The sequence below is a fragment of the Mus caroli genome, unplaced genomic scaffold (assembly GCF_978045245.1).
Source record: "Mus caroli unplaced genomic scaffold, Mus_caroli_1 scaffold_18, whole genome shotgun sequence".
NCBI lineage: Eukaryota > Metazoa > Chordata > Mammalia > Rodentia > Muridae > Mus > Mus caroli.
The window spans coordinates 10,520,378-10,542,764 of NW_028227273.1; the positions used below are offsets into that span (position 1 = coordinate 10,520,378).

A 22,387-nucleotide genomic window follows, 5' to 3' on the forward strand; every position below is an offset into this window, starting at 1 on the left:
GTTCTTTTGCCTTGGCATCTCAGACAGCTCTGCAATTGACTTGCTTTTCTAAGTGGATGAAGTAGCGTGGAGTCGAGAGATGTCGAGTAAAGAACTTACTAAGCTGAGACCTCGCCAGATTGGTCTTCTTATAATCTGTGTTGTGTCCTCAAAACCTCTCTCAGCTTTACAGTCTCACTCAGCAAAATGGTGTGGCCTCTCAGGAGCTAAGTGTTTACAATGTAAGGAAGCCCTCAGCTGCCTGCCTTCCCAGTGCTCTGCAAAGCATCACAAAATGCCACTTGTCTCTGGCTGTCCCTTGCTTAATTCCCACTCTTTGCCTGAGCCAGCCCAGTGGTGAGGATATGGAGCCTTGGGGTTCATGTCTTGCCCTCTTAGAAGTAATGTTGCCTGCCATTTGTGATGCTCCTCAGTGTGGCCTCCCATCATCCTGTCAGTTCTTTAGCCTTAATGTCAGTACCCGAGTCATCCATAAACATATGCGTGTCTCCTGAGCCTTCCTGCCCTTGCTTTATGTTCTACAGACTGTTCTTGGCTCTGGCACCAACTAGAACCATGCTTTCCTGCCTCTCTGTCGTTCTCTTCTCACTCTTGTAGCCACAACACCAAAATCACTTGGTTACCATTCTCTCTGCACTTGAGCCTTGGTTTTGCTTCTTGTTTCAAATGTGCATCTCATCTCTCCAGACAGCATACAGGCTGCCCAGAGATAGTCTTGCTGTTGACAGCACGTAACACAGCACTTTCTGCTTTTCATAGGCATCCGGGTAATATTTGTTCATCGTTGAGAATCAAGCCAGTTTTGCTATCACCTGTTATCTTTTTTTCCCCTGTGATAGAATTAAAAGAAATGTAAACTATGAAACTTATACAAATACAAAGAAAAGCATCATTTGAATAAAGAAAATATATGAACAATCATTTCAAATCATTGGTCCTGTAAATCAACATATACAAGATACAGATGTTCTAGCAAGCATTGAATGATATTGTTTTATTTCTACCCAGGTGTGGTCGCTCACCTATTTACCGCTCCCGGGAAATGGCAGCTCGTGCGTTGGTCCCCTTCATTATGATAGACCAAATACCGAGTACCCTCTATTCTCTGCTGAACTCACTCCCCAACAGCACTGACCAGTGTTTCCGACAAAACCACATTCATGGGACACTTCTGCAAGTAAGTACAATAGCTCTGTGTGACTTCCATAGAGCACCACAAGATGAACTTTTGATTCTTGTGTGTTCTTAGCATGTGAACACTTGATACATAGGCTTTTAAGTTTATCTGTATAACTTATTTATTTCTACTTCTTAACAGCTAGATACCTCTCAAATATTACTTCATGCACCTCAAGTATGAACATACACTGATTTGGCAGATTATCTTGTGCACTAAATTCTGCAACATACTTTTTCATCAAGTATTCCTATAGAACATTCTGGTCATTCCGTACCCAACGTTGTGACAGTTTGAATGAGAAATGTCACCCAGCGTCTCAGGTATTCAAATGCCTGCTTCTCAGTTGGTGGCACTGTTTGGGAAGGTTGACTCATACCATTTCCAGTTTACCCTCTCTGCTTCCCACTGTAGTTCAAGATATAAATCGTCAACTTCCTGTTCCTGCCTTCTTTTGCCTTCATTTTGCCATCAAGGACTCTTAACTCACATAAACTCTTCTAGTCATTGCCTTGGTCATAGTGTTTTATCAGAGCAATAGAAAAGCAAGCCTTCAGGCTGGCTTTTGTTTTAACTAAATAAAGGATTTTATTGTTCTTTTTACTTAAGAATATGAATGAGAACTAATTGGAACTGTCCTATTAAAAAAAAAAACCCGTAACCTGTTAATGGGTAGTGTTGGTAAGACCCGTGGATCACATGGCTGTGGGGATATTCACCTTGGATGGATGGAAACGGATTTAGATTCCTTATCAGGCTGCTGGATTAGAAGCAGAATGAGAGTTGGCCTTGAGATCCCAGGCCATACTGTAAACCTGAAGTCTACACTACTGCCACGGGGGACTGTGTGAAATGGTTCACAGTGTGCAATTCCAGAGATGGACTGCCTGGTTCTGTATCAGATATGCACCCTGACCTATGATATAAACAAACATATGCCTGAAGGTGAAACGTAAGGTAGATCTGTGGTTTTGTCTTCATGACTTGGTTGTTTATATATTCAGTAAAGATTTATTGAATGCCTACTATGTACTGTTATGTCATCGTCAGAACAGTAAGTCTGACAACATCAAGACCAGAAAGTAGACAGTCCCAATGGAGCATGCTAGGTGACGGGTGACACATGGCAGGGCCATTGGTTTAAAGTGGAGAAATCGGGGCCAGCACCACAGAGCAGGTAGCAGTTAACAGAGGCTGAAGGTAGTTAATCAGGCATGGGGAAGGAGTTTCTTAGGCAGAGAGACAGGGTGGTGTACAGTGCAGGGCAAGGGGCCAGCCTGGGAACAGGAAGTTGTGGGTCAGACCAAAATGCCACCTCAGTGGTTCTCAGCACTTTACACACTTGAAATTAATGAGGGTACCAAGCAGGCTTTACCTGTCAGTATTTACTTAGACAGTAAAAATGAGAGAATATCAAGACATAAGAACCCAAAGCCATACTCCTTTATCACCGGGGAAGACAGCCTCACAATCCTTAAACACAGTAAGCTTACCTGCACATGATGCAGGAAAAGTAAAGGAAGCCACCATCTTAGCATCGTTTCAAAGTAGCTTGATCCCATGGGGCTCCTAAAAGATACGCACGCACCCGCCAGTTCTCAGTTCAGAACTGAGTGGGCCTCAGATCCTTTGCTCTGTTGTGTGCTTTACAGCTTTCTGTAATTGCTTTTGTTGGGAGGCGAGACGTGTTGGAGTTCAGGGATGTACTCCAAGGCACCTAGGTGGCCTTCAGAGGGCAGCCCCAGAGGTCAGTCCTCACCTTCTTCCTTGTTTGAGAGGCTCTCTGCTCTCAGCACCAGGGTGCTGGCCTGCAAGCTTGCAGGGCTTCTTCCCTTCAGGTTGTACCTCTGGATTTTTACCTTTGGACTGGGTATTCATTCTAGGTCCTCATCTTGTATGGCAAGTATTTTACCCACAGTACCATATCTCCCATCTCATGTGGTTCTTATTGTAAAGCCTTAAGCATTTAGAGCCTTTCGGTCCTCTCTTCATTCCTATGCTAAAGAGAAGAAGCACAGGTTATCCTAGCCTTGGGAACAGGCTATAAAGGCCCAAAGATCATCGTTGGTTTAAATAAAACAAGTTAGGTTTCTTTCTGTCTGTCTATCTGCCTTTCTTTCTTGCTTTCTTTCTTTTGTTTTGTATCTTTTCTTTCTTTCTTTCTTTCTCTCTTTCTTTCTTTCTTTCTTTCTTTCTTTCTTTCTTTCTTTCTTTCTTTCTTCCTTCCTTCCTTCCTTCCTTCCTTCCTTCCTTCCTTCCTTCCTTCCTTTCTTGTTTTGTAACAAAAAACAATCTCATAGCATTTATTGTCACCTGATAATAACGCAAGGGCTTCTAAAAAATATTAATAAATCTTTCAGACTGTGCTAGCAGAAAACACCTTTAAAACCACTGTACTGCTTTCTCAACTTCTCCCATGCTTGACCGTTTCTAGTTGGAAACACTTTGTTCTATATCATTTAGTACGAGGTTCATGAACTCGTCAAAGCCAGTAGCACAACCCTCTGTCAGCACGCTGACTTGCCCACAGAGCCACACCTGAATCAAAGACCTATTTTGCAACTTTCTGAAGATCAGGTTGATGGGGCGGTACTGCCACCTTCTGTATCTCGTGGCCCTGGTCAAGATACACTGGTGGGAGTCACAGGGACCACCACAAGAGTAGAAAGGTTGCCTCAGAAAGCCCAAGTCAGAGCTGTTGGCCCCCAACTCTGCTGCTGTTTCAAAGGAAACAGACTAGTGACAAGGAAAAGAGCAAAACTGAGTCTTGAAAATGTACACTGTGGGAGTTAGCGTGCCCACAGCATGAAAGGTTACAGCCGTGCTGCTGGCTGAGTTCTTTCAGCAGTGTAGGTAGGTGGGGCCATTCCTTCCTTTCTCGGCTTGTGCTGGTGGGCCGCTTAGGTGCCTCCTCCCTCCATGGTGGGCCCTGGCTGTTGCACCAAAGTGCAAGAAAAGCTTACTGGGGGAGGGAGTCACAGTGTGGGGGCTGGGTGTTCACTGTGGTTGGACAGACCTTGTAGTTCTTAGGCTACTTCACCTGGTGGGAAAGGAGTCAAAGGTGCTCGGGTCCTTGGATCTGCAGTGCTGTCAGTGAGCATCTAACGGGTGGGGACAGGCAGCGAGGAGTCTTCCTTGGTAGATTCTTTACAGAGCTCTGCTTTGAAGCCAGCAAATACTTGCCTTTGGAAAAGAGATGCTACGAGCCTGAAAGGAGTGATACTCTCCACGGGACCTTCAGAGCCAGCTACGTAAACACAAAACTGTTCGGTTTTCGAGAGCAGGAAATCATTTTGTAATCAGAAAACAAATTCTTTCAGAGAATATTTTCTTGAATTATACATTGACTTCTTTGAAGATGTTTACATAAACATATCACACCCCAGAGTGTTTCTTCAGTATACCTTAAAGACAAAAATGTGCTGACCCCTGAGTTTCTGGGTCTGGGAAAGATTCAAATTATAGGGTGTGCATAACTGGGACTTGTGAGTTCCTTTCCTGATCATCTGGAGCCAGAGGCTCAGCATGGCAGTGCTGAAGTGGGTGGAAGTGATGCATGCTAGGAAGGTGAGAGATAGTTCAGCGGGTTCTGAAGAGCCCAAGGTAACCACAGGAAGTCTCAGTGGAGGCAGCAGAGCCATGGAGGTTACGGTGATCACTCAGAGCAACACTGGCAGGTCCACCCATCTGTGAAGTAGAGTTAACTGTTTTTTATTGCCACAGCTCTTGATGTTAGGAACTTAATGTTATTACTAGGTCACTTGCCACTCCTAAGAGCTGGCAGTGCCATTCAGAAAGTTCTCTTGTTTGGCCAACAACCCCAAGGAAAGCTTTGTTCTGATTCTTACGTATTTAACTAACATTTTGATATTTCATAAAGAAGTGTACAGCATCTGAGGGGAGAGTTTGAATTTTGGGTTTGTTCATCCACCACGTCTTTTACTCAAGTTTCTGATGGTTTAATATAAAATATAAAAGGTGAAAGAAAGCTCTTTCATAAAGTACACCAGTTAGATGGAGCTTGTTGGACATGAGAAAACCATTTGTGTATTTATCTGAATGGTCTAGACAAGTTTTGTCTTCAACCTAAACAATCACTCTGGTGCCACTGCACCTCGGTGTGAGAGCACAAGCGGGCTGCGTTTCCCTAGTAATTGACATCAACTTTCCTTTTCTCTTCAGTTCTTTTTTCTCCCCGATTTGGAGACTTGATTTCTCCACCTTGAGAATTCTGAGTTCTAAAAAGAGAGAGAGAGTTGTCTTTCCTGTCCACGGAGCTCAGTGGCGGTGCTGCCTGCTTGTACAGTACAGTGTATTAACCATGCATAGATGACTTCGGATGGTCTAGGAAGTCAGCCTAGTTTACCATGGAAGCAAAGGTAACCTTTGATTTTATTCATGCTCTTAGCAAGCCTGCAAAGTAGCAAGACTGGAACCCTTCATTCATCCATTCCCTTCCCAGTCAAAGGCAGAGGTGTACTTCACTCTAAAGCCATGGTCTCTTTTTATAATGTGCTTCCTCCCTGCAGTTGACAAGAGTAACAGCTTTCATGACTAGGGTAATTAAGCCAAGAGTCCATCTCTTTTCTTGTTTTATCTGCTACTGGTTGATTGGTCTCCTTAAATTGAGTGTGTTGTAATTGGTCAACATTGGAAACAGAGACCCCCAGCGTTAGAGATTGTGTGGGTCAGGGACTAACATGGAAAAGGCACATCGGACCTTCCCTGCCTCCACTCCTCTCTCTCCCCTTCTCTCTGTTTTTCTGCATAAGTCTCCTTGCTGGAGCCCCAGGGTTTTCTCCGACTGCTCGGTCACAGTGCTCCTCTCTTCCTGAGCCTTGGACTTGAGCAGCTCTGGATCTAGGAAGTGGTGAGGCTGCAAGGACATGGTGACGACTGAGTTTAACTCAGCAAACACAGTGTGCCTGCCCTGTTCTAGATGTGCTGGAAGTCAGGGGAGTAGTTTGCCCCGTGGGGCTTCTTTCTCCCGATGTTGAGGGGCAGGGGTTTGAGGTCCAAAGCACACTAAGCTCTCTGTGGGCAGGGGTGGGGGTGAGTAAAGCTGGGGTGAAAACAGACAGCCAGATGACGTGGGCTTGAAAGAAGAAGAAAAACGAGGTGGTCTCTGCTTGAGTCTGCTTGAGGTGGTCTCTGCTGATGATTTTATGCTCAGATCTCGCAAAGATGGGAACAGTGGAATGGGACTGGGTCAACAAGAACAGCTTGAGAACTGAAAACACAGGATGATCATGAATCGCTCTCTTGAAAAGGAAAGCAGACACCTAGGAAGAAGTAAAGGTGAACCAATTTGCCTAAGTGTAAAGCAGCTGCTGTTCAGGGGCTGGGACCAGACACCCATCCTTCATTGCTTTCCCTAGATCCAGGCAATAGAAGGAAGGAAAAAGTCCAGGAGACAGACAGCTTTGCCCGAGTACTTACAATTAAATATAATTTAAGAGTTATTTCCATCTTTTAAAAGCATGCCCATTGTAGTCAGTCTTTGCTTTAAGAATTTTAATATATTTTCATATTTCCATATTTCTCAACAGTACAAAATTGTGAAATATAAAATGTTCAAGTTGTCCAGAAATGGCACAGTACTTGACAGGTCCTGTTTGGTGACCTGTGTTCGTTGTTGATGATTTTATGCTCAGAAAGTATAATTTCAGACGGAAAAACAAAAGCCTGAAGTGATGGTGGCTTCAAAGCTGAGTGGATTACTTGTCTGTGTGGGTTGTTTCCAGAACGATTCAGACATCACTGGAAACACTCTTATTTATGACTGGTAGTCAGGTTTGCTCGTCCCTCTTGTGGACCTGTGGTCCCTGGAAAGGAGAATCTGCAACTGACAAAGTTGCTCCCCGGTCTGGGAAGGGCTGTGGCCGAGTTTCTCCCATGGTATGATTGTAATGTGTCAACATCTGCTGAACCTGCAGTTCTCAAAGAGCAGGAGTATGGCAGGGAGCGCTGGAGACTGCAAGCAGTCACTACGCTGGGAGGAGAGGCATCTCCGTTAACGCAGGGGCAGCAGAGCAGTGACTTTGCCTTGATATGAACAGCACTGGGGGGGCACTGGACTCTTTTTAAAAGTTAAAGAAAGACCTAGAACTTGTTAAAATGTACGTTGGCAATATATTGCTTTCTAGATATAAGCCCCCCCAAAAGTCACTTTTAATTAAAATCCTACTTCCAGGGATAAATTAATCCTTTCCTTATAAACATTGAAAAGCTTTTATTTGGTTACTTTGGTGTTACTTAGAGAACCTTCTCCAAGTGTTGGAAGATAACTCCCTTCTGTCAGGTTCCAGAGCACAGGCTGCCATACATGATCACTGTTGCCCCAGCATGCCCTCCTGTGGCTTTGCAGTGTTCTGAAGGAAGGCTGACTAAGTCAGGGCTGTGTTGAACTTACAGAAGAGTCGCTTCGTGTTTCTCCAGGGGTGAGAATGGGGCCAGGAATGGTGAAAAGGAGAGAGTAGGCCTCCATTCCCCCTGGTTGCTGAGTAGGATACATCTATTGAATGACCTACCAATTATTGTGTAACTACAGAGGTCCTTCTGGAAGGTTATGTTATTCCTGGCCTATGATAAGAAGAAAAAAAAAATGAGACTGAAAGAGTTTGAGATATTCCTAAAGTTATACAAATTATAAATGGTGGCAAATAGATCAGGGTTTTACTTCTAGGTTCATGTGAAGCTTTTGAGCTGTGCTCTTAACTTACAGTCTGAGACTGTATGTACTATGCTGTATGCACTGTGTGTGTGTGTGTGTGTGTGTGTGTGTGTCATTGTTATACTGTACTATAGAGTACTACTTCTGTGAATGAGGAAAAGAAAGTTCTCAGAAAAACCAGTCACTGTGGGGACTTCAGGGTCCCACTAGGGAAATTGGCATTGTTGGGTTATTCAAGCATTGTTGAAAATGCCAGCTTTGTCTCAAGTTGACACATCAAAGAAAAGAGAGGTGCTTGCTCGGGAACATTAACTCTGGGGGGGGGGGGGGATGTAGCTGAGTTGGCAGAGTGCTTTCCTAGCATGCTCAGAGCACTGAGGATCTCAGCACATGGAAGCTAGAGGCAGGAGGATAAGTTCAGGGTCATCTTAGCTACATAGTGAGTCCAAAGCTAACATGGGCTACATGTGACCCTGTCTCAAAATCCAACAAAAACAAAAAGATCAGCTTTCATGGAGCTAATATTCTTATAGCAGAGAAGTAGTGGGGGAAATAAAATAATAGATAATAGAATACTACTATAACTTATAGTCCATATAGTAGGTAAATTATGCACATTCTTGGAAGCTACTAATTGCTTTAGCCCTAAAGATCAGACAGAATAGAGGAGTCCGAGTAATGGGAGCAAATAATGAAGGGTCAGAATAGTCACTGTTGGAGGGCCTGGTCACTGTTTGAAACTGGAGGGGGACTAGAAAGTGAATATGTTTTCTTCTCAAATTGCACAGGTCACATAGGTTTGTAAGCAGGTATGGCAGATATGTGTCAGAGACTATCTTTTCCATAGACAAGGACCAGCAAAGTGGACTTAATGGATGAACAAGACTAGAAAGGACGCCCCACTTTAGAAGCACCTAAAATGAATTCCCTCTGGGATCAGAGTCAGGCTTGTCTCGGACCCAGAAAAGAGAACAGTGACTATTATATCACTTCCTCTGTTCTCCAGTGAGGCCTTTCACATGCTGTCTATACCTGGGCTTGTGAGATAGACGGAGAGTGAAGTGGAGAATATCTCTGCTTTTACTTAGTGAATTTTTATTGAGTCGTTTTTAAGTATAAACGGTTGTGCTAGGTACCATGGAAAATACAAAGAAAAGTTTATTTATAACATGGCCCCCACCCTCAAGAAGCTGTGATCGTCCCTGAAAAAGAAGCTGTCAACTTTGCAAACTACACAGCAGAAGTTATGTGGCAGTATATGATATGTGCCAAAGGAATGCCATAGTCACCACCTGAGGTGAGGTGGGATGGGTTGGAGTGAGGGCAAAGACTTCAGAAACTTTGGGGCTTAGGGTAAAGCAGCGTAAGACACCATTTGCGTGGGGACCATGTGCTTGGCCTCGAGGAGATGAAGATGGGAGGGAAGGTATTTGTCAGCATGTGAAACACTAAAAATGATACAAGCCTTTGAGCTTAAAAAAAGCTGTTTTAAACCGGGCGTGGTGGATTTCTGAGTTCGAGGCCAGCCTGGTCTACAGAGTGAGTTCCAGGACAGCCAGGGCTATACAGAGAAACCCTGTCTCGAAAAACCAAGAAAGAAAGAGAAGAGAAGAGAAGAGAAGAGAAGAGAAGAGAAGAGAAGAGAAGAGAAGAGAAGAGAAGAGAAGAGAAGAGAAGAGAAGAAGAAAGCTGTTTGCTGTTTTAGGAAAATTAAGGTACATTGAAATAATAGTAGATCATGTGAAGATTCCTACTAGTCTGCTGAGAGTGTGTCAGTTGTGAGTTGGTACTACACAGAGGGTCCTTTAGTCAGCCCCGCCCTCACAGGAGCCAGGGTCCCTCCCTCAGGTTCCCCAGAAGAGATCCTGCCTATCAACTCGCTATCCTGCGCACCTGGTTTGTTTGGAATTACATCCTTTCCCTCAGACTCCATCAGAAACTCAATGAATCTAGAAGAGAACACTGTTACACTGTCTCACACAAAGAACTCTTTGACCATTCCAAGGGGAGAGTTTGAAGTTCATAAAGTGAAAGGAGACACAGGATCCGCCCAGATAGAAAAATCTCTTACTTTTGCAAGGTCATTTTTCATCTCCATCTTGCCAGCTCCTCCCAGTCCTTCCATTGTTATTGTTTTGAGACATTTCATTACTCAAGATAATTCTGAGTATACTTCAGAAATCTATCAGAACAAAGGAGCACACTGTCTACAGTCTGGAGCTGTCATTTCGGAGTATTCCTATCAAGTAGCTCGTAATATATGGACCCATTATTTGATGGAAATTTGGGGGTGTTTCCTATCCAATAAAAATATTATTTATTGCTTGTTTTTAGAAGATACCACTCTAATAGACAAAGGTAAGAGCTCATTGTTTTTGCTGATGCAGTATTTGGGGATACACAGTATGTCTACTTGATCTATAGACCTGGGGTTCAGTTAGAATGCCCAGTTTGTTTGAGTTACTAAGGAATTGATTGGCTTTTGAAAAGCACTGTGGTCATGAATGCCAAGATAATTTGGCAGTCACCTTAGAGCAGTGCTTCTCAGCCTTCCTAACGCTGCATCACTTTAATACAGTTCTTCATGTGATGGTGACCCCCGACCATAAAATTATTTCCTTCCTACTTCATAACTGTAATTTTGCTACTGTGATGAATTGTAGTGTAAATATCAGATATGCAGGCTGTCTGATATGTGACCCATAAAGAACTCTGCCCTAAAGGCTTGCAGTAAAGTGAGCCCAGGGGCCCAAAGAAGGATGCAAGGGAATGCAGCTCATTCCTGATGTAAAGCACATGGCTGTCAGAACCCTCCCTCCTCGTCACTACTGCTGTGTTTATCCCCTTCACCTGATCGTCTGCTTTTTGTTGAAAACCTTTGTTCCATGGTACATGTGGGTTCCCTCCATTATTCTGTGGGACAAGACAGGGTACAGCTCTCTTAAGTACTCATGATCATGAAAACTCCACTCCTGACCTAGGGACAGTCTGTGGCTCAGCAGCCTACATGAACTCTGTGTAGAGGCAATGAGAGAAAATTTAGAACTGGAAGTCCCAGTGGAAACTGCAGATTTCGCTCCTTGCCTCACTCCTCAAGCCCCACCTATCCACACATACAAAGGTGCTGTGAGCATCCAAGCCAGTTCCTTTTAAAGTTTTAAACTTAACTTCCTGTCCTGTCCCAGCCTGCCTGTGATCCACTTGAACCATGTTTTCTTGAAACTGAAGTTTGCCCTCCCCAGACTCAGGAGCTCAGTACTTTTCTAGATCCCAAGAAAGCTTTGGAAAAAGAACAAATAGTTAGAATTTTCTCACTTCCTGTGCTTGAAGCCTGGATGCACTGCTGGGTATGAGTAACATCTGCCTCACTGCACCTCTCGGGGAGGCAGGTGGGAACCATGTGGGTAAATCTCTTGAACACCTACCTAAGTATGTTTGTACATATAAGTTACAGTCCTCTAACACTGCATATGATGGGAGGTGTGCTACATACACATAGTATAATAGAGCTTTTATTTTGGATAAACTCATGTTTTGGAAAACTTCATGTAAATGAGGTTATAATTAACAACTTCCATGTGCTGTCTGATGGCCCAACCCCACTGTTCAAGCCTTTAAAGACTTGATTGGTGTAGGGAATGAGAAGCGTTTTACATGTATGTTTGTGCTCATTTATGGCAGACAGTCTTTTCTTTCTTGTGCAAGAGTTTCTGATACACAATATCAATATCAGTTCCTGGTTAATAATTGATTGTTTTCAATACTGTTCTTATACTGGAAGTCAGTATTCCTTGGTTAGTTTATTTGAGAAAAACATTAAGTCATCAATGGTTTAGGCCTCGATTTTTAAAAATCTCTTTTGAATAAGGGTTTTTAAATGTTTTACCGTCTCCTAGCCCACCACCCAGCAGAGGTGGTGGAAAGGAAAGGTTCATAGAGCAAAGGAGGCTGTGGGCCTGCTCAGAAATAGTTCTTTGCAGCAAATCCAGTCTGTTTTATCAGGATATTAGCAGTACAGTTTACAGCAATCAGCAGCAGCAGCAGCAGCAGCAGCAGCTCCATCCACTTGGAAACACCATTGTTGAATCAGTAACAAGCAGACTCAGAAACATCCTTTATGAATCAGCAATTGCAGGTTGATCTAGAAGAAACTGCAAGACTCTGCCAACTGGCCCAAATCCGCAGAAGCAGCAAGAAGCTGCCAGAACACCACCACCACAAGTTTTCTGGTGCTTTTTTCTCTATAGAGTCATGACAGATGGTGACTAACAAAGAATGGTAAGGTATACCGATGCCACCCAGCATCATCAGTGAAGATCAGCACCAGCAAAGCCCAATGCTGACCAGCAAAGAATGCAAGGGGGACCAATGCCATCCAGTGTTGTCCACTGCCCATTAGGCTATATTTATATATTTTTTTAACATCATGTGTTCTCTCAAGTATCTGCTTTAGTAAAACATCACTTGCCCTTTTTCTAGGTTGCCTCCAGAAAAAAAAAGTCTGTCCTCAGCAACATATCTTCCCACATGTCTTCTTCAGCAAAAGTATCTTCTCATAAGACAGTTGCTAGAAAAACATCACATGACACAACTTAGTCTCCCAAGAAACCATAAATTTTCACCTCACATCAGGTCTGATTTTCAGAGGTTTAGAGAACAGAGATACATGGTAGTAATTTATATTAAAATTTATGATTGAATATACAAGCTCTGCATGGGTATGCACTGGCACATGCACACTTTAACACCAGAAATTAAGCTTCTAAGGAAATGTGGAGTGAATTAGAGCTATACCGTAACCCACAAAGTGGCAGATTTCTGAACAATTCAATAGCAGCCTCTTCCACCTCCCTCTTCTGCCCTGTGCCTCTCTCCCAGGACTTCCATGCCTCCCTCTGCACAGGAACACTGGACTTTTTGCAGGAAGGTCTTCACAATTGTCAAGTTGCCTATTATGAATCAGTGTTTAATACATTTTTTAATTCTGTGTTCTCCCTTCCTCTACTCTTTGGTTCCTGAATCTGTACTCCTTTTCCCAAAGGGAATGAACACAAGGTGACTAGACATGCATTCTTCCTCCCAGCTGTATGCCCACTTCAGAAGTTAAATCTTAGGTGTCAGTTGCTTAGTCACAGTGAGTCTGGTCATTTTTAAAATTCATATCAGTGCCTGTTCTTAGAGGTGCTTGTTTGCTGTGATTTTGCAGTGCACTTGAAACAGTTTACAGAGCCTTACTTCTCAAGGTTTGGTGGGGAACCACAGCCCTGGGCATCACAGGAACTGTTAGAAGTATAGGCCCCTGGGCCGCTCTTAATTCTTTTTTTTTTTTTTTTTTTTTTTGGTTTTTTTTGAGACAGGGTTTCTCTGTGTAGCCCTGGCTGTCCTGGAACTCACTCTGTAGACCAGGCTGGCCTCGAACTCAGAAATCCGCCTGCCTCTGCCTCCCGAGTGCTGGGATTAAAGGCGTGCGCCACCACGCCCGGCTCTTAATTCTTTTAAACCTACATTTTCACAAGATTTCCAGAACACATTGTTTGCAGTGTCAGACATACTTGTACAAAGCTGGGGATGTGACTGACTTTGTAGAGCTTGCCTAGAATGTGCAAGGCCCAAATTTGATCCCTAGTACCATATAAATCGGACATGGCAGTATACACGTAGTGCTGATAATCCAGCATTAGGGAAATGGAGGTATGAAGATCAGAAATTCAAGATTGTTCTCAGCTACATAGTGAGTTCAGGGTCCGCCTGGGCAGCAATCTGTCTTTAAAAATAACTAGGTACTAATGCACATAGACGTCTTTCAATGTGCTGTGCTGGAGCCAGCCCTGAAGACAACGGGCAGTGTGTGATAATGTGGCTGTTCACACAGCCGACAGAAAGCTGGGTTTGCTGCTGATTTATAAGCTAGGGTCAGTTGCTGCTGCTGACTTTCATCCATCTTCTAACACAACCCAGAAAATAACGAACTCATGCAACTTGCAATTTCCTTGTATTTTAATCTCCCACACATCCAGCGCTGAGCACTGACTTTGTTTGATAGCCCAAAGCACCAGTTTTAATACTTGGTAAGCTCTATGTGGTATTTAACTTTAATTTTGTTAGCATATATTTTTTCTTTATTAAACTTTTATCTCTTAAAGTTTTTCTGAGTTCATTCTATGTTTCTTCAACTAAATTTTTAAGTTAGGTGAATATTTTATTAACACTTTAGTTTTGATATGCTCATTTAGAGCCACATGTGTCCCTTTAAAGCCATCTGAACTCTGTCTTACATTATCACTTTGTGGTATTTCCATTCTTGTCCAGATCTAAATATTTGGAACTTTCTGTTATGACTTTTTTGTTGTTGTTGTTAATGTATTACTTGAGTTTTTACAAGTTTAAACATTTCCATAGAAGCTGAGCATCTCTGGTGACATTCCGTTTTCTGAGATTCATTGAGGCCAGTTTTGAGTTATCATAATATGATTATTTGTGAATTGTCTATTTTGAAGACTATTCTTCAATATTACACACCCTTTTTCTTCTGCCTTATAGCAATGTGAGTTGAAAGTGATGAGCAATATAAATTTTTCTAGTTTTTCTTTAATTCTAAACACTTTAACGATGTGCATTGTTTAAGAAAATTAAAGCAATGTCCTTAGTGTCTGAAATTTTCATGATTTCTCTGCTGGTTTGGAGAATTGTTCTTTTACCAGTAATGCCTTCTTAATCCCTTTTTATGCCTTTTTGCCTCATATGCTATTTTTGTGTAGTGTTGATTGCTTAATCAACTTTCTTCTGCCTTAGAGTCTTAAATACACACGCACACACACACACACAACAGTCATTCCTTTTCTCTTAGTAAATCACAGTTTTAGTTGTCCTTTATAAGTAACATAGGTCTAATCTTGTTTTTATATTTAATCTCATGGTAAACTTTTTAGAGTAATTTAGGGTTTACTAAAACGTTGTGAAGACATTACAAAGGATTTCCGTACACCCACCACGCAGTTTTCCCACTGTCACTGTCCTCTAGTATTGTGGTGTTTTATGGTATTAAGGACTTGGGTTTTTTTTTTTTTTTTAAGAATTATTTATTTAGTTTATACATGTGCGTATACTGTAGCTTTCTTCAGACACACCAGAAGTGGGCATCAGATCTCATTGCAGATGGTTGTGAGCCACCATGTGATTGCTGGGAATTGAACTCAGGACCTCTGGAAGAGCAGTCAGTGCTCTTAACCACTGAGCCATCTCTCCAGCCCCAAGGACTTGTTTTTAATGGCCTGCACATAGACAGCTGATCAGAAAGTCTCTCCATTTGAATTTGTCTCTTTTGGATTTTGGTGGTGCATTATTTTGTGGCTAAGCTAGGGATTAAGGTTTGAGAAGGAGGCCACAAAGATGGTTGCCATTTGTGTTGTGTCATAGCAAGGGTGTAGGCTGGCACATGCTTGCCAGCATGGCTTAGAGGTGATGTTTGCCAGGCTTGCCCACCCGTCTCCTCTTCCCACTCTTAGGGAGGAGGTTAGGAAATGCAGCCTGTACTGAGGAGTGGAGGGAAAGAAGTTGATTTTTATTTCTTAGAGGAAGATGTCTTCATTAGTGGGTAATTAATTCTCAGTGGAAAAATCTGTCTCTTCTCCATTAATTGACATTTTCAACCATTTCAACTATTATGTCAATATGGACCCAATGGGTATTATCTTTTTTCTCCCAAAACCAAGATTTCACAATTATTTCAATAGTTCAGCAAATATACACACATGTGTTCCTGTATATATGTAATGCCAAATAGCGTATTATCTTTTAATTTGAGTTTAATCTAATATTTCATAGTTTATTTTGTTGCCCAGATGTCTCTGGTTTCAGCCACTGTAAACTCAGGTGTGTTCTTGTCTCTTTAACATACTTCCATACTTTTAGTTTGATTTGTTGCTTTTTCTTTTCTGGCATTACAAGATGTTTTCGGCTCACCTAGGTCTAGAATTAGTAATCTCCCAAGAAGCCCTGATTCCTTTTATTGGCAAATGATATTAGACACCAAAATCACAATAGTGTGTACTCATTGCTACTGAGGTACCACTAATTCTAGATGTGCTCTTTAAACAAAGTTAGGAAACCCACATAAATATATTAACCTATTTATATGCACACATAATTTTTCTCTATCAGTCTGCATCTGTGTTAAGCTAGCAGGAGGCCATACTGATTTCATTCTGGAGCAGTACTGTATAGCCCATTCTATTTTACTTTCTTATCTGTAGCCTCTCACTTAAGGAGCAAGAAATCTAGGGTTTATTAATTTTAGATAACAGTTAGTTTCAGTATGATGCTTTCATATGTACATATGAAATCAATATAGCTGTAGATATAGACCATACTCACCTCTATTACAGACCAAGGTCTTTCTGGCCAACCTTACAATCCCTACAATCTGGTCCTTGCACTTAGAAAAACAGACTTTCTTTCTCACAGTAGAAGTACATAGAGGTAGGCATACTGTGTATATATCTAGGCTGCTAGAGCCTCTGTCCAAACCTTCTGAGCATTCATAATTGTCAGCATCTGACTTTATTCTCATTTAGCACTTGGGCCTCAATCAGCAAACAGCCAGCAGAATGCTAACTCTTGACTTCAAGAAAGGTTAAATTGTGTTGCTTCAAAATAATACTGAATTTGGCTGCACATACTTAACACCTGGCCTTCAGGAATGGAGCTGAACGTTTAGAATATCAGTCTTGAAGTGGATGATCACAGTCAGCTATTGGATGGACCACACGGCCCCCAATGGAGGAGCTAGAGAAATTACCCAAGGAACTAAAGGGAACTGCACCCCTATAGGTGGAACAACATTATGAACTAACCAGTACCCCGGAGCTCTTGTCTCTAGCTGCATATGTATCAAAAGATGGCCTAGTCGGCCATCACTGGAAAGAGAGGCCCATTGGACTTGCAAACTTTATATGCCCCAGTACAGGGGAACCCCAGGACCAAAAAGGGGGAGTGGGTGGGTAGGGGATTGGGGGGGTGGGTATGGGGGACTTTTGGGATAGCATTGAAAATGTAAAGGAGGAAAATACCTAATAAAAAAATAAATTAAAAAAAAAAAGAATATCAGTCTTTTCAAGACAGGGTTTCTCTGTATAGCCCTGGCTGTCCTGGCACTCACTTTGTAGACCAGGCTGGCCTTGAACTCAGAAATCCGCCTGCCTCTGCCTCCGAGTGCTGGGATTAAAGGCGTGCGCCACCACGCCCGGCTGCAGAATATCAGTCTTTTTTTTTTTTTTTTTTTTTAAGATTTATTTATATTTTATTATATGTAAGTACACTGTAGCTGTCTTCAGACACTCCAGAAGAGGGAGCCAGATCTCATTACGGATGGTTGTGAGCCACCATGTGGTTGCTGGGATTTGAACTTCAGACCTTCGGAAGAGCAGTCGGGTGCTCTCACCCACTGAGCCATCTCACCAGCCCAGAATATCAGTCTTTATCATGTGTTGTCTGAGGACAGCCAGTAAACCTGGAGCACCAAATTTAATTTGGAAAGAGATATTAGTTCTGTATGTTTTTCACAGTAAATTCAAAGAGTACTTTGAAAATGACTTGAGCAAACCAGGGGCCATTTTTGAAAAGCAACTGATACAACTTTTTAGAAAATTGTTAGCTAGGTTGTCCCAGCTACTTGGGAAGGATCTGAAATCAAGACTGTGCCTCTACAGAGTGCATATACACTGACAGTTTAAATGTAGCAAGGCACGGAGAGGCAGGGAAATACAGATGTTTCTCAGTGGTCTCTCCACACATGCCAAAGGTTTTCTGGTTATGAAAAAGACAGACCCAGAGGAGGGCTGCTGTGTTCCCTCCAGGCACAACTTTAACCCTGCTGTAGGTGTTGGCTCTCGGCTACAGCAGAGCTGACCATCTTCACAGCCGTGTGCTCTGGAGCTGAGCTGTGAACACTGGCATGGATCTCACAAGATTCTCTTGCAAGGTGACTTGCTTGCTTAAGCTTTGTTTTCTTCCTCTTCCTGGAGCCTTTGCTGAGACAGACTCTCAGCCTGCTTCCTTCGCTGTCACCCCGGGTGTCAGCAGCTCTGGAACAGGATTAAAGGGATACCACAGTTTCCAAAAATAGAAGTTCAAGAGGCTTACCGCCCAGCAGAGGGAAATCAAAATATTCAGTTTTATATTACTTGGGATACAGGTTTTCAGTAACCCACCTTGGAACTTTGTGTGTAGAAAATGAAAATGGTTACAAAATCACTTTTGTATAAAATTCAGTTGGAGTTCATTGGAACTTTATCTGAACAGTTTTTTAGAAAGAATTTCACAAAAAGGTAGATTATCTCTTGTCTTCTAATAACTGAAGGGATAAAGAACAAATCAGGCAGGGACTCTAAGTGTTTTTACCATTTTAAAAGAGGAAATGCCTTGTTTTATTGTGACTACTTTGTTCCTATTTGGTTGTAGTTTGAGATTTAGCACTGGGTGTTGTGTTGTTGTGGTTGTTCTATTTGTAGTGCTTCATCAGCATTATGAACAGAGAACTGTATGATGCAAAGAGGATTGAATCTGAGGATTGGATCTAAGTAGTCCTGGACTTGGTATTGTCTTCCCCTATTTTCTAGATGTTTGACACTGGGCAGGCCATGTAAACTTTGCACAATAGCCTCTTTTGATATATAAAGGTACCATAATTTGCAATATTGATATGAATATTGATGAAGAGATGTTATGGTGTGGGAGAGCTGGTTCAGTGGTTAAGAGCACTGGCTGCTCTTGCAGAGGCCCTGAGTTTGGTTCCTAGAACCCATGTCATGCAGCTCATAACTACCTGTAACTCCAGCCCTTTTCTGATCTCTGTGAGCACCCACATATACATGGCATACACTCGCACAGACGTGTGTACACACAGAATAAATAAACAAACAAATAAATATTTTAGTTAAAAAGTAGAGCTACTATATATGCAAGTTTCAAATGAAACTCTCTTTCATAATAATGATGAAGATAATGTAAAGTTTAAAATGCCATTATAAAAAATTATTTATTACAAAATAAATTTTAAAATAAATACATGGATAAATAAAATCACTACTCAGACAAATATGAAACGAATATGTACAAAGTTATATTTAATTCATTAGTTAATAAAGGAACCAGAAAGATTTTTATGGTCAATCCAATGAACACTTGAAAACTCGGGCATCTGCAGGCAATGAAACATAATGCTAGGATAGGATTTCTGAGTTTGATGTAAAACAGTTTAATATTCAACAGATTACAACATTTATTTTGTTTCTCTGGGCAGAAATTATTGCCATCTCTATTTCACAGCAGCCTACAAGTTTGTAAGTAACTTAATAGTCTAGAACTTCTAATCAGTACTGGCAATAAGATGTTTTGAATGCATTTCTCTGCTACAACAAGGTTACAGTCTGTAATGGTAAAGTCAAATCAGGCCCTCATCCTGTTTTGAATAAAGTTTTATTGAAAACTATACCTCTTTTTGTTGTTGGTTTTGTTTTGTTTTGTTTTGTTTTTTTTACATGTTTTCTATAGCTGCTTATGCTTGTAAGAAAGACCCAAAATTTGTATTGTATTTATTCTCTGGGCCTTTAGGAAACCTTTGCTGACTACTGCCCTAAAAGAATCCATGGTCTTATACATACTTTTTTGGTAGAGTTATCCCATATGGTCAGTGGTTTGTGTGCTATTAGAGATAGCACTGGGGTTACACTTAACTCTAAAGTTTCTATCACCTTTATGGGGACTAGCCTTAACTTTCATGTGCTGACCTTGTGCCGTACCCTGCCAAGTTTACTAGATCAGTGTCCCTTTAAAACCTAGGTGACTCTATCATGTACAAATGAAAGCACTTTGTTTCTTTGCAGTTACTATGTCTTTTATTTCCTGCTTTTGTCTTACTGTTGTTTTATTGTACTGTCAGTCACTTTCGGTGTAATATTGAGTAGGAGTTGTCAGAATGAACAGGCTCGCATTTCCTAATCATAGAGGGAGAACATTCCGTCTTTCCCCAGTGTATAGCTACACGGGCTTCTCCCTCCCCCCCCCACCCCCCCACCCCCCGCCGTTTTCTGAGACAGGGTTTCTCTGTGTAGCCCTGGCTGTCCTGGAACTCACCCTGTAGACCAGGCTGGCCTCGAACTCAGAAACCCGCCTGCCTCTGCCTCCCAAGTGCTGGGATTAAAGGCGTGTGCTACCACTGCCTGTTGCTACGTGTTTTTCTTAGATACATTTTATCAGGTCTAAAATTTTTCATTGTGCTTCATAGTTTGTTGTGAATTTTTCATTATAAATAGACATTTATCTTAGGTTTCTACTGCTGTGGTAAAAATCACCATGACCAAAAACATGGGGAGGAGAGAGTTACTTCACAGCACACCTACAGTCCTTTCTTTCAAGAAGGGAAGCCAATGCAGGAACCTGAGGGAAGAAACTGGATCAGAAACCACTGAGGACTGCCTGCAGCTTGCTGCCTTTCTCCCCGGTTTCTTCAGTTTGCTTTTTCCTACACCCAGGACCACTCACTAAAGGTAGCTCCATCCACAGTGCTCTGGGCCCTCCCTCTTCAGTCATTCCTGAAGAAAGTGCCTTACAGACTTGCGCACCAGCAGACTGCTGCAGCCATTTTCTCAGTTGAGGTTCCTCTTCCCACAGAACTGTAGCTAATGCCAAACTGACAAAAACTAAACAGAAAAGAGGGTGATGGTGAGCTTTGTCAGATGCCTTCCCGCAGACACTGAGTTCATTCTTTTCCTTCCTCTGCCTAGGTCTGGAGATCAAACCTGGGGTCCTTATTTGTGGGGGGCAAGCACTACACCCACACTACCTTCCCAGCCTCCCAGTTTTGACGTCCTTAGCTCTAGTGGCAATAATGAATTACAGTCTTTTCCAGTGTTGGATCAACCTTGCATTGCATCTTACTCTTCCCTCTATTAATTAGCAAATTCAAGAAAACATTTTTGTGCTCTTCATTTTATATTCATCTACTAATAATAAGAGTTTTACCTTGTTAAAAATTAGGCTTTAAAAAGATGAGTTACTCCTTCCCCCAATTAAGCTACATATTTAGGCCAATCAGAAATGTATTATACCAAATCTTTTAATGTATTATTTTCTCTAAGTAATTACTGAATTGGATTTACTAGTATTTTCTTTAGGTGATTTATATCTAGAAAAAAATAGGTTTTGAAAAGGAAAAATATTGCAATCCTAGAGTACAAACCTAGGACCCTTAGGATTTTTAGGACACCACACCACTCTACCACTGACGTATTTTCCCAAAACCCGAGTCTTTTTTAATTGAAATTTTTCATAGGAATTCTGGACCTGTTAGGCTTTTGTTCTTTTTCTTTTTAATACCATTTTTAAACTTTTTAAAGGTTTATTTATTTATTGTGTGTAAATGTTTTGTTAGTATGTATGTCTGTTAACCATAGACATGCCAGATATCCATGAAGTTTAGAAGACGGTATTAGACAGATGTGCCATCATGTGGGTGCTGGGAATCAAACGCAGGTCCTCTATAGGAGCAAGAAGCGCTCCAAACCACCAAGCCATCTCTCCATCCCCTTGTTCTTATTCTTGAGTTACTATCTTAGTTAGGGTTTCTATTGCTGCAGTGAAACACCGTGACCAAAAGCAGTTGGGAGGGAAGGGTTTATGTGGCTCACACTTCCACATCACTGTCCATCACTGAAGGAAGTCAGGACAGGAACCTGGAGGCAGGAGAGAATTCAGAGGCCTCTTACTAGAGTGGAGGGCTGCTGCTTACTGGCTTCCTCATGTGACCTGCTCTGCTTGCTTTCTGAGAACCCAGGACCACCAACCTAGGGATGGCACCACCCACTGTAGGCTGGGCTGTCTCCCATCAATCACTAATTAAGAAAATGCTCTAAGAGCAGACTCTTATGAAGATATTGTCTTAATTAAGCTTCTCTCCTTTCAGATAACTGTAGTTTGTTAGTCAAGTTGATATAAGACTAGCCAGCAGGGTCATTTATTATATAAGCTGTATGTTGTCTACTACATTTAAAATAATGTACACTCATAATTCTTTAGCATACTCCGATAGCCTGAACCTTAAGTACTCAACTCTGTCAGAATCAATGAATAAATGAATGGACAGACTAATGCTGTTTTAGAGTAATCAAAAGTCATGAAAGTTCTTCCCTTTTTCAGTTGGAAAGTTTGGATGTTGGTATTTCCTGGCCAAAGCAGTGGAGACTGTCAGTGCTGCTTAGACAGCTGCTCTTCCTGTGTCACTTCAAGATGCAGTGTGCAGGACCTCTTTCCTTTCTGGGAACATAAAAGGAGCCCTGGAACAGAAGCTCCAGCTGGGACAAGCCACTTACCCACTCAGTATAAGTCTTAACTTTGGGTGGATGGAGGGTCGGACCTTTGGCTCTCACATCCTTCATTAGAAAGGGTCAGGTTGTCTAACTTGAAAATCTTGTTGCTGCTTTAGGAGTTTGGTTTGGTTGTGATGTTTTGTGTGCGTCACGTGTGTTTGATTCTGAGGCTAG

At 42.0% G+C, this 22,387-nt stretch overlaps 1 protein-coding gene across 2 annotated transcripts in view; it reads left to right on the top strand.

The window, feature by feature from the left end:
• The window catches only part of Thada (THADA armadillo repeat containing), a 284,103-nt gene that overhangs the window by 165,433 nt on the left and 96,283 nt on the right, over positions 1–22,387 (top strand). For both annotated transcript variants that reach the window (XM_085833257.1, XM_029471016.2), the window contains one exon: positions 1,009–1,177. In XM_085833257.1, the coding sequence (XP_085689383.1) occupies positions 1,009–1,177 (169 nt within the window). The remainder of the gene's footprint in view (positions 1–1,008; positions 1,178–22,387) is intronic.